The 12,992-nt window shown below is 40.3% G+C and overlaps 1 protein-coding gene across 1 annotated transcript in view; it reads right to left on the minus strand.

Annotated features, from left to right (window-relative positions):
- The window catches only part of LOC115111669 (WD repeat and FYVE domain-containing protein 2), a 45,244-nt gene that overhangs the window by 14,779 nt on the left and 17,473 nt on the right, over positions 1–12,992 (minus strand). Inside the window, exons 7-8 of the mRNA XM_029637993.2 lie at positions 493–619; positions 66–171 (exon numbers count right to left, since the gene is read on the minus strand). Coding sequence (XP_029493853.1) covers positions 66–171; positions 493–619 — 233 coding nt within the window. The remainder of the gene's footprint in view (positions 1–65; positions 172–492; positions 620–12,992) is intronic.

Below are 12,992 nucleotides of genomic sequence, written 5' to 3' on the forward strand. Positions count from 1 at the left end.
GAGGTTTCTCTTCCTCCCTCCTCCTGCTCCATCCCTCTATCTTTATCAGTCCATCCCTCCCTCACCTCCTGTCTGGTCACGTCCATGTTCCAGATGACGATGCCGCCATCTGAGCTGCAGGAGATCAGTTGACGTGTGTGTGGCGCATAGCACAGGCCCTGGACCTTATCACTGCATAGTTAACATACATACAAGGATGCAGTATATAAAGCTTGATTTGATGATTAGATTTCATACATTCTATCCACAAGTGCTCTTGGTTTTCCATTTTGCGGACTCAGACACCTTCTCCAACTGCATGACTGTACATGTATCAGCCTAAAGTTATGGCAGTTATTAGCAGAAACGCCCCTTAGGAGACTACTAGAGGCATTTCAACAGTTTCTAAGACTGTATCATCCAGATGAATACACTGGGTTTTAATACTACATTGGGAGTACATTTGAAGACTATATTGGACGACCATGTTGACGTTCAGTGTGCAAGTCTTACTTGTGTCCCTGCAGTTCTATGGCGGTGCCTTTGCGTCCCCCGATGTCCCACATGATGATGGAGTGATCTGAGCTGCCAGAGAACAACACTCTCTGGGCTGGGTCCCAACAGAGTGCCGTCACGTTGCCTAGAGACAGCAGAACACTTAACACATATTCTTAGATCGTACTGGAGATAACGAACATTCCCAGCCTCTGGATCTTTAACTTGACCTGGTCAAGGCTGCACCAAGTGGAACAAACTAAAGAAACAAACTAAAACGGCTCACTGAGTTTCTACTTCTTGGTAAGACAGCAAATGCACATCCACCCCCCCATAACAGAAGGACAATTGATTATTTACTTGTAATTTTAAAATATGGTGCAAATTCATCACGTCAAATATAAGCCAGTACACCAGGCACCAAATACGATCCATTGTCCTCTTAACACCCACTCTCATCCCGTAGCTCTTCCACCATCCCATCTACTGTTTATTATTGTGAATGTAAATTACCACCAAAAAGTTAGAAAGAGCAGAAAAGTAGGGTAAAAAATAAAAAAGAGGAGAAAGAGAAAAATTATTTAAAGAAAATAGGGAGAAGTCAAAACAGGACAAAACAAGAGACGACCAGACAGGACAAGACAGGAGGGGACAACAAAGGACCAGACTAGTGGATAAGTTGCCAGTTAGAAGAGATATAGGTAGGAAGTGCCATATTTGGGGTTGCCTGGGGGCAGTGTAGGATAGAAATGGTTCCAAGATTGTGTAAAAGTCCTTCAGTATGTTATTTAGTTTGAAGATGGATATATCCAGGGAGGCTATAGGTCAGACCATAAACTAAGCCAGTGTATGGTTGAAACATTGGATCTGCTTTTCGACTTGAACAATATCCCTTTTTTTCCAGAATGTTAATGAGATCAAAATAGTCATTAAAAGAAACAGGGGTCGTCATCATCAAAATAGTGTAGTATACAGAGTGAAGGGGATGAAAACATGGTAATATGGAAGATGACAGACAATGCTGAGAACTTTTTTCCAGTAATTCTCAATGATGGGACAAAGCCAGAACGCATGGAGATGAGTGTCGGGAACATCTTTTTGGCAGAAAAAACACAGAAGCGAATCAACAAGCCCCATCAGCCACCAAGTTCCATAGATATTGTGTAATTTATGTAGGACTTCGTACGGGATAAGTTAAATGTTCTTATTATATGAGATGCTGTGGGCGGTGGTAAATACCTTCTTCTGGGCTTCCCTGTTAAGGGAGATGTCCAAATCGCTGGTTCCATTTCTCTAGGGAGGATAGAGCATCACCTACTCCTGTCAGTTTTTTTAACATTTTGGAAGTAATATTTATTGAACTCTGGTTGTCTAAGAGCAATCGGCTTAGCTCCGAGATATGTTAATGCTTCGGATTGAATTGCAATTTAGATTTAAGTAGCTGTTTAATCTGTAGGTACTGAACACTTGAGGAGCTATTCAAATGAATCCTTTTCTGTATCTATACTGAACAAAAATATAAAACGCAACATGCAACAATGTCAACGATTTTACTGAGTTATAGTTCATAGAAGGAAATGAGTCAATTGAAATAAATTAATTAGGCCCTAATCAATAGATGTCATGACTGGGCAGGGGATCAGCCATGGGGAGCCAGGCCCACCCAATCAGAATGAATTTTTCCCCATAAAAGGGCTTTATTAGAGACAGAAATAGTCCTCAGTTTTATCAGCTGACCGGGTGGATGGTTTCAGACGATCCTGCATGTGAAGAAGCCGAATGTGGGGGTCCTGGGCTGGTTACATGAGGTCTGCAGTTATGAGGCCAGTTGGACATACTGCAAAATTCTCTAAAACGGCGTTGGAGCAGCGATATGGTAAAGAAATTAACATTAAATTCTATGGCAACAGCTCTGGTGGACATTCCTGAAGTCAGCATGCCAATTGCATGCTCCCTCAAAACCTGGAGACATCTGTGGCATTGTGCTGTGTGACAAAACTGCACATTTTAGAGTGGCCTTTTATTGTCCCCAGTACAAGGTACACCTGTGTAATGATCATGCTGTTTAATCATCTTATTAATATGCCACACCTATCAGGTGGATGGATTATCTTGTCAAAGGAGAAATGCTCACTAACAGGGATGTAAACAAATCTGTGCACACAATTTGAGAGAAATACACTTTTTGTACAAATGGAAAACTTCTCGGATCTTTTATTTCAGTTCATGAAACATGGGGCCAACACTTTACATGTTGCGTTTATATTTTTGTTCAGTACTTAAATGAAATGTCCTTTATCAAGTAACTTGTCCATGCTTCCAGTGTATTTAATGTGAAGGGATTGGAAAAAGGCAGTTTTTCAACAGATTGAAAAATATAGGGAAGATCTTGAATCTTAAGTGGTTTTACGCAGGAGTCTTCTATATCAATCCAGGAAGGTGAGTTTACAGCCATTTGGCTGTTATTCATTCCAAAGGCCAAATAATAATTTAGAAAGTCTGGTGCTACTAGTCTGCCTTTTGTTTTACAGTATTGTAATATAGTAAGTTTAATTCGGGCCTTTCTCTGTCTCCAATAAAATCTTGAGATTTTATGAATGGTTAAGGGTATCAAACCATTTCTGTAGGGGGGGGGACTAGAATCATTTTAAATGTATTAATATGACCGGCAAGAGACAGAGGAAGAGGTCCATCTTTCGAGATCTTCGACCAATTTCAATAGTTGAGGGAAATTATATTCAAACATTTTATCTAGCCTGTGTGGTACTTGTACTCAGAGATATTTAATGCCTTGAGGAAAAATGATCTCCTTCTGCTCAGCAAAGAAGGAAAATAAAATAGGAACTTGAGAAAAATTTCAATGCTCTTGATACCCTCCTTGCATCCATTCAAACCAATAATATTCCTAAGCAACTATTACAGGCCAGACTCAAACTTAATTAGCAGTTTCCCAGAGTAGCATTGGAAATTTGGGACATCAAAGATGCATTACCGATGAAAAGGTCTATATGGGAATACGCTTTATGATGAGGTGAGAAATAGGTATACTCTCTCGTCTGGATTGAAGAGGCGCCAAATATCCACCATATCTTGTTCTATCATGAATCCTTTAATGGTCCTGGGGCGCTTGTTGAATGCATGTGCCATGGGCTCCTGTTAACTAGTGGGTCAAGAACAGTGTTAAAGTCCCCAATTAGAATTCTTGTAAATGCTTGAAGATTAAATACAAAAATTGAGGACAGCCAGTATTGGGACCATATAAATTCAGTATGGTGTATGATTGATTGTACCATGAATTAAGATAAGCGCCCTTCAGTCTTTGAAAAAAAATTATGAGTTTAAATAGTGTTTATTTTTTTGAGGATGGCAACCCCTCTGTTCTTGGGAGTTAAAGGAAGAATAGTAAAATTGGCTTATTCACTTTATTTGTAATTTTTCATGTTCAAGGTCAGTTAGATGTGTTTCTTGTAATAAACATATCTGACTTGAACTGCCTGAGAGGGGAGAGGATTCTCAACCATTTTTTTGGGGGGGGTGAATTTATTCCTCTAAAGTTCCAAGAGGATGTAGTTAGAGTTGCATCACTCAGTTTAGGTTGACATTCTAATATATGTGGTATTAATACAGTATTATACATGTCTATGATCGTCAATGTAAATGTTGCTGAGAATATGGCATACCAGGGATCCCATTAATCTAACAGGCAGTTTGATCAGGCAGCAGCTAGAGAGTAAGACAAAAAAGGATCGACCTTCGAAACATATAACGCACAACCAATGACATACACACATTCAGTAAGCAGGACAACAGAAAATAAATACAATGATGCATTGAATGAATGTTGAAAAAAAATAAAGTGAATTGCCTCTCTAGGCCACTGGGGGTTTACGCTCATGTAAATATCTTGAGCCATTCTTGAGCACCCTCGTGTTAAATTCTTACTTATGTTCAGGGCAGTTTAACAGGCAGATAATTGCATAATGGCAAACGTGTAATAGGGTTGAATGGCGAGAACCCGGTTACCGAGATTTTACCACCCAAAACCACTCCCCTTTCCCGGAATAAATAACTGAGAGAAACATGTAAATTATAATAAATTATTTATATGAACAGCATGGCGTGGAAATGGAAATAAATGTGGCTTCTCTACCACCTCTGCATGATGAATCAACGCTCAGAGTGGGGACAGACCCATCTCAGTATGGAGCGCAGTTCACAATGCATGTAGACATATCATCTCATCATGGTAACTTTTTTTTCTTGCGACAGGTATGGTCTGCATTTGCTGCAGCATAGCCTATGTATGTTACAGTAATATAAAGACAGAATGTGTGTCTTACTTACCCATCTCCAAATCAAATCAAATTCTATTTGTCACATGTGCCAAATACAACAGGTGTAGTAGACCTTATAGTGAAATGCTTACTTACAGCCCTTAAGCAACAATGCAGTTTAATAAAAATACAAAAGATACAAATAAAATAAAAGTAACAAATAATTAAAGAGCAGCAGTAAAATAACAAGAGAGAGGCTATATACAGTGGGTACTGGTTAGTAGAGGTAATTGAGTCCTCAACTGGCAGCGCACGTCAACAGTGAAGAAACCCCAAAAAAAGAACACACTGGACTGTCACGTCTTTATTTTAGTTGGTCAGGGCGTGAGTTGGGGTGGGCATTCTATGTTGTTTTTCTATGTTTTGTTTTGTTGTTATATTTCTGTGTTTGGCTTGTATGGTACTCAATCAGAGGCAGGTGTCAGTCGTTGTCTCTGATTGGGAGCCATATTTAGGTAGCCTGTTTTATATTGTGTTTTGTGGGTGGTTGTATCCTGTGTTAGTACCATACGGGACTGTTTCAGTTGATTGTTTGTATTTTTGTTCAGTTGATTTATTAAATATATCATTATGGACACTTACCATGCTGCACATTGTTCTGATCCTTGCTACTCCTCCTCTGAAGAAGAGGAATTCCGTTACACTGGACAGAGGAACTGCCTAGAAGTCCAGCATCCGGGAGTCACCTCTTCATTGTTGACGTTGAGACTGGTGTTTTGCATTTAATGACGCTGCCAGTTGAGGACTTGTGAGGCGCCTGTTTCTCAAACTAGACACTAATGTACTTGTACTCTTGCGCAGTTGTGCACCGGGGCCTCCCACTCCTCTTTCTATTCTGGTTAGGTCCAGTTTGCGCTGTTCTGTGAAGGGAGTAGTACAAAGCCTTGTACAAGATCTTCAGTTTCTTGGCAATTTCTCGCATGGAATAGCTTTCATTTCTCAGAACAAGAATAGACTGACGAGTTTCAGAAGAAAGTTATTTTTTTCTAGCCTGTAAGCGGACCCACAAATGCTGATGCTACACATACTCAACTAGTCTAAAGAAGGCCAGTTTTATTACTTCTTTAAACAGAACAACAGTTTTCAACTGTGCTAACATAATTGCAAAAGGGTTTTCTAATGATCAATTAGCCTTTTAAAATACTAAACTTGGATTAGCTAACACAACGTGCCAATGGAACACAGCAGTGATGGTTGTTGATAATGGGCCTCTGTATGCCATATTCCATAAAAAAATCTGCCATTTCCAGTTACAATAGTAATTTACAACATTAACAATGTCTACACTGTGTTTCTGATCAATTTTATGTTATTTTAAATGGACAAAAAAAAGTGCTTTTCTTTCAAAAACAAGGACATTTCAAAGTAACCCCAAACTTTTGAATGGTAGTGTGTGTATATATATTTTACCCCAAAAACATATGGGAGATTGGAAATGCAGACAATTACATTGATGGAAGCAACAATCTGCAATATCAAAGCTGATCCACCCATGGAAAAAAAACATTTTATACAATAAGAAATACTAAAAAGACAAAAAAAAATATGTAGTACCGACAATCTGCAAAGGCAGATTAGCCACTCGTCGCTGGATCCTCACAAGGCAGCCCAATCTCCTTCCACAAAACCTCTGTCTATTTCTCCTGCGAATGACGGGGATGAGGGCCTGTTTGGGTGTCCTGTTCGGGTGTCTTGATTAAGTCCCTCTTGTCCGACTCATTTAAGACAAAGTATTCGTCTAGTTCAAAGTGAGTAATCGCTGTTCTGATGTCCAGAGGCTCTTCTCGATCATAAGAGATGGGAGCAGCCACATTATGTACAAATAAGTTACAAACAATGCGAAAATCAAACAAAATAGCACGGTTAAGAACCCATGAAACGGACATCCCCTCCGGCGCCATCTTAATCTCCATCTGGCTTTTAGGGTTACCTTGTTTTTCAATTGTAAACGTAACTTTTTTTTTATGTAGCTGCAGAGATTTAAAATAGCCTTTCACTCGAATATCGTCGGTTTAAATCAGTGCACAAGTGAGCCCCCTCCAGCAGTCTCTCTCCATCAACTCCATTCAAATTGCATCCAAAATCATTTATTCTGTTCTAGATTGATATACAGTATAACCCTATACTAGAGGTCGACCATTTAATCGGAATGAGCGATTAATTAGGGCCGATTTCAAGTTTTCATAACAATCGGTAATTGGCATTGTCGGACACCGATTATGGCCGATTACATTGCACTCCACGAGGAGGCTGCGTGGCAGGCTGACTACCTGTAACACGAGTGCAGCAAGGAGCCAAGGTAAGTTGCTAGCTAACATTAAACTTATCTTATAAAAAACAATCAATATTAACATAAATCACTAGTTAACTACACATGGTTGATGATATTACTAGTTTATCTAGCTTGTCCAGCGTTGCATATAATCGATGCAGTGCCTGCCTGTTAATTTATCATCGAATTACAGCCTACTTCGACGAAAAAAGCACTATCGTTGCACCAATGTGTACCTAACCATAAGCATCAAGGCCTTTATTAAAATCAATACACAAGTACATATGTTTAAACCTGCATATTTAGTTATTATTGCCTGCTAACATGAATTTCTTTTAACTAAGGAAATTGTGTCACGTCTCTTGCATTCTGTGCAAGCAGAGTCATGGTATATGCAGCAGTTTGGGCTGACTGGCTCGTTGCGAACTGTGTGAAGACCATTTCTTCCAAACAAAGACCGTAATAAATTTGCCAGAATTGTACATAATTATGACATAACATTGAAGGTTGTGCAATGTAACAGCAATATTTAGACTTAGGGATGCCACCCGTTAGATAAAATACGTAACGGTTCCGTATTTCACTGAAAGAATAAACATTTTGTTTTCAAAATGATAGTTTCCAGATTTGACCATATTAATGACCTAAGGCTCATATTTCTGTGTGTTATTATATTATAATTAAGTATATGATTTCATATTTGATAGAGCAGTCTGACAGAGCAGTGGTAAGCAGCAGCAGGCTCGTAAGCATTCATTCAAACAGCACTTTCCTGCAGCTCTTCGTTTGCTTTTTTACATGGCAAATATTGCTCTTTTACTTTCTTCTCCAACACTTTGTTTTTGCATTATTTAAATCAAATTGAACACATTTCATTATTTATTTGAGACTAAATTGATTTTATTGATGTATTATATTAAATTAAAATAAAAGTGTTCATTCAGTATTGTTGTAATAGTCATTATTACACACACACATATATACAGTGGGGAGAACAAGTATTTGATGCACTGCCGATTTTGCAGGTTTTCCTACTTACAAAGCATGTAGAGGTCTGTACTTTTTATCATAGGTACACTTCAAATGTGAGAGACGGAATCTAAAACAAAAATCCAGAAAATCACATTGTATGGTTTTTAAGTAAATAATTAGCATTTTATTGCATGACATAAGTATTTGATACATCAGAAAAGCAGAACTTAATGTTTGGTACAGAAACCTTTGTTTGCAATTACAGAGATGATACGTTTCCTGTAGTTCTTGACCAAGATATACAATGTGATTTTCTGGATTTTTGTTTTAGATTCCGTCTCTCACAGTTGAAGTGTACCTATGATAAAAAGTACAGACCTCTACAGGGATTTTGGCCCACTCCTCCATACAGACCTTCAGGTTTCGGGGCTGTCGCTGGGCAATACGGACTTTCAGATTTTCTATTGGGTTTAGGTCTGGAGACTGGCTTGGCCACTCCAGGACCTTGATAAGCTTCTTACGGAGCCACTCCTTAGTTACCCTGGCTGTGTGTTTCGGGTCGTTGTCATGCTCGAAGACCCAGACACGACACATCTTCAATGCTCTTACTGAGGGAAGGAGGTTGTTGGCCAAGATCTCACAATACATGGCCCCATCCATCCTCCCCTCAATACGGTGCAGTAGTCCTGTCCCCTTTGCAGAGAAGCATCCCCAAAGAATGATGTTACCACCTCCATGCTTCACAATTGGGATGGTGTTCTTGGGGTTGTACTCATCCTTCTTCTTCCTCCAAACACGGCGAGTGGAGTTTAGACCAAAAAGCTCTATTTTTGTCTCATCAGACCACATGACCTTCTCCCAATCCTCCTCTGGATCATCCAGATGGTCATCGGCAAACTTCAGACGGACCTGGACATGCGCTGGCTTGAGCAGGGGGACCTTGCGTGCGCTGCAGGATTTTAATCCATGACGGCGTAGTGTGTTACTAATGGTTTTCTTTGAGACTGGTGATCCCTCACCTTCCTCATGATCATTGACGCCCCACGAGGTGAGATCTTGCATGGATACCCAGACCGAGGGTGATTGTCATCTTGAACTTGTTCCATTTTCTAATAATTGCGCCAACAGTTGTTGCCTTCTCACCAAGCTGCTTGCCTATTGTCCTGTAGCCCATCCCAGCCTTGTGCAGGTCTACAATTTTATCCCAGATGTCCTTACACAGCTCTCTGGTCTTGGCCAGTGTGGAGAGTTTGGAGTCTGTTTGATTGAGTGTGTGGACAGGTGTCTTTTATACAGGTAACGAGTTCAAACAGGTGCAGTTAAAACAGGTAATGAGTGGAGAACAGGAGGGCTTCTTAAAGAAAAACTAACAGGTCTGTGAGAGCCGAAATTATTTTTTGGGATGATCCAGAAGAAGATTGGGAGAATGTCATATGGTCAGATGAAACCAAAATATAACGTTTTGGTAAAAACTCAACTCGTTGTGTTTGGAGGACAAAGAATGCTGAGTTGCATCCAAAGAACACCATACCTACTCTGAAGCACGGGGGTGGAAACATCATGCTTTGGGGCTGTTTTTCTGCAAAGGGACCAGGATGACTGATCCGTGTAAAGGAAAGAATGAATGGGGCCATGTATCGTGAGACTTTGAGTGAAAACCTCCTTCCATCAGCAAGGGCATTGAAGATGAAACGTGGCTGGGTCTTTCAGCATGACAATGATCCCAAACACACCGCCCGGGCAACGAAGGAGTGGCTTCGTAAGAAGCATTTCAAGGTCCTGGAGTGGCCTAGCCAGTCTCCAGATCTCAACCCCATAGAAAATCTTTGGAGGGAGTTGAAAGTCCGTGTTTCCCAGCAACAGCCCCAAAACATCACTGCTCTAGAGGAGATCTGCATGGAGGAAAGGGCCAAAATTCAGCAACAGTGTGTGAAAACCTTGTGAAGACTTACAGAAAACGTTTCCTCTGTCATTGCCAACAAAGGGTATATAACAAAGTATTGAGATAAACTTTTGTTATTGACCAAATACTTATTTTCCACCATAATTTGCAAATAAATTCATGAAAAATCCTACAATGTGATTTTCTGGATTTTTTTTTCTCATTTTGTCTGTCATAGTTGAAGTGGACCTATGATGAAAATTACAGGCCTCTCATCTTTTTAAGTGGGAGAACTTGCACAATTGGTGGCTGACAAAATACTTTTTTGCCCCACTGTATAAATACACACATATATACATAAAAAAATGAAAATCTACCGATTAATTGGTATCGGCTTTATTTGGTCCTCCAATAATCGTTATCGGCGTTGAAAAATCATAATCGGTCGACCTCTACCCTATACAGTGCATTTAAAAAGTATTTTTAAACCCCTTGCCTTTTTCCACATTTTGTTTTGTTACAGCCTTATTCTAAAATGAATTAAATTATTTTTCCCCCTCCTCAATCTACACACAAAAACCCATAATGACAAAGTAAAAACAAAGGAAATGTCCGTAGAATTCCAAGACTGGATTGTGTCGAGGCACAGATGTGTGGAAGGGCACAGAAACATTTATGCAGTATTGAAGGTCCCCAAGAACACAGTGGCCTCATCATTCTTAACTGGAAGAAGTTTGGAACCACCAAGAATCTGTCCTAGAGCTGGCCGCCCGGGCCAAAATGAGCAATCGGCGGAGAAGGGCCTTGGTCAGGGAGGTGACAAAGAACCCGATGGTCACTCTGACAGAGCTCTCGATTTCCCTCTGTGGAGATGGGAGAACATTCCAGAAGGACAACCATCTCTACAGCACTCCACCAATTAGGCATTTATGATAGAGTGGCTAAACAAATCAATCAATCAAATCAAATGTATTTATATAGCCCTTCATACATCAGCTGATATCTCAAAGTGCTGTACAGAAACCCAGCCTAAAACCCCAAACAGCAAGCAATGCAGGTGTAGAAGCACGGTGGCTAGGAAAAACTCCCTAGAAAGGCCAAAACCTAGGAAGAAACCTAGAGAGGAACCAGGCTGTGTGGGGTGGCCAGTCCTCTTCTGGCTGTGCCGGGTGGAGATTATAACAGAACATGGCCAAGATGTTCAAATGTTCATAAATGACCAGCATGGTCGAATAATAATAAGGCAGAACAGTTGAAACTGGAGCAGCAGCACAGTCAGGTGGACTGGGGACAGCAAGGAGTCATCATGTCAGGTAGTCCTGGGGCACGGTCCTAGGGCTCAGGTCCTCCGAGAGAGAGAAAGAAAGAGAGAATTAGAGAGAGCATATGTGGGGTGGCCAGTCCTCTTCTGGCTGTGCCGGGTGGAGATTATAACAGAACATGGCCAAGATGTTCAAATGTTCATAAATGACCAGCATGGTCGAATAATAGTAAGGCAGAACAGTTGAAACAGAAGCCACTCCTCAGTAAAAGGCACGACAGCCCACTTGGAGTTTGCCAAAAGTCACTTAAAAACTCTTCGGACCATGAGAAACCAAGATTGAACTCTTTGGCCTGAATGTCAAGCGTCACGTCTGGAGGAAACCTGGCACCATCCCTACGGGGAAGCATGTTGGTGGCAGCATCATGCTGTGGGGATGTTTTTCAGCGGCAGGGATTAGGAGACTAGTCAGGATCAAGTCAAAGTTGAATGGAGCAAATTACAGAGATCCTTGATGGAAACCTGCTCCAGAGCGGTCAGGACCTCAGACTGGGGCGAAGGTTCACCTTCCAAAAGGTGAACAACACTAAGCACACAGCCAAGACAACGCAAGAGTGACTTCGGAACATGTCTCTGAATGTCCTTGAGTGGCCCAGCCAGAGACTGGAACCTAATCGAACATCTCTGGAGAGGCCTGAAAATAGCTGTGCAGAGCTTGAGAGGATCTGCAGAGAAGAATGGGAGAAACTCCCCAAATACAGGTGGTCCAAGCTTGTAGTGTCATACCCACGAAGACACAAGGCTGTAATCGCTGCCAAAATGTGCTTTAAAACTAAGTACTGAGTAAAGCGTCTGAATACTTATGTAAATGTGACATCAGTTAAAAAAAGTACATAAATTAGCAAAAATTGCACAAAAAAAATTGTTTTTGCTTTATCATTATGGGGTATTGTGGGTAGATTGATGAGGGGAAAAAACTATTTAATTAATTTTAGAATAAGGCTGTAACCTAACAAAATGTGGAAAAGGTCCAGGGGTTTGAATACTTTCAGAAGGCACTGTGTCCTAGCCTACTCTTTCAGGTAATAAATTCAATGTGTTAGCCTTATGTTGAGCTAATTTATGATGTGTTATGCATGAAAAGCCTCTAACTTATAGCCTCTGTCTCTTGCGCAATACTCAAGCACCTGTGCTTCGCTGGCCTCTCCTTAAAAAACACTCCTTAACTCGGAGTCCCATGCAGGAACAGCTAGACTAGAATAGCTTGCTGGACATAATGTCTTTAGCATTTCTTATACCAATAGACTATTCGAGAAGAGATGCAAGCTGTTTTTTGCTGAATGTTAAATACAGCAGCCAATAGAACTCATGGGTAGTTAGAAAGAAGAGTGAACGCACGATGGCAGTAGGCTATAGCAGTTATTTATTCAGACCCATAACCATTCAATCTTCGTGAAGAGAAGTGAAAGCCTTCTGCATCCAATACTAGTTCTATATTATTCAAAGAACCCATTAGAATGATGATAAGGACAACAAAATGTATTTAATTTAAATGTTGAAAGCTAGGAAGGAATGAAGCAACAGAGAGAGAACGGTAGGCTAATAACATTAGAGGAAATATTATGAAAGGTATAAATGAGTCAGCCTATTAATTATACAAATAGGCCTTACTATACACTGCTCAAAAAAATAAAGGGAACACTAAAATAACACATCCTAGATCTGAATGAATGAAATATTCTTATTAAATACTTTTTTCTTTACATAGTTGAATGTGCTGAAAACAAAATCACACAA

This window comes from Oncorhynchus nerka, linkage group LG3, assembly GCF_034236695.1.
Source record: "Oncorhynchus nerka isolate Pitt River linkage group LG3, Oner_Uvic_2.0, whole genome shotgun sequence".
Lineage (NCBI taxonomy): Eukaryota > Metazoa > Chordata > Actinopteri > Salmoniformes > Salmonidae > Oncorhynchus > Oncorhynchus nerka.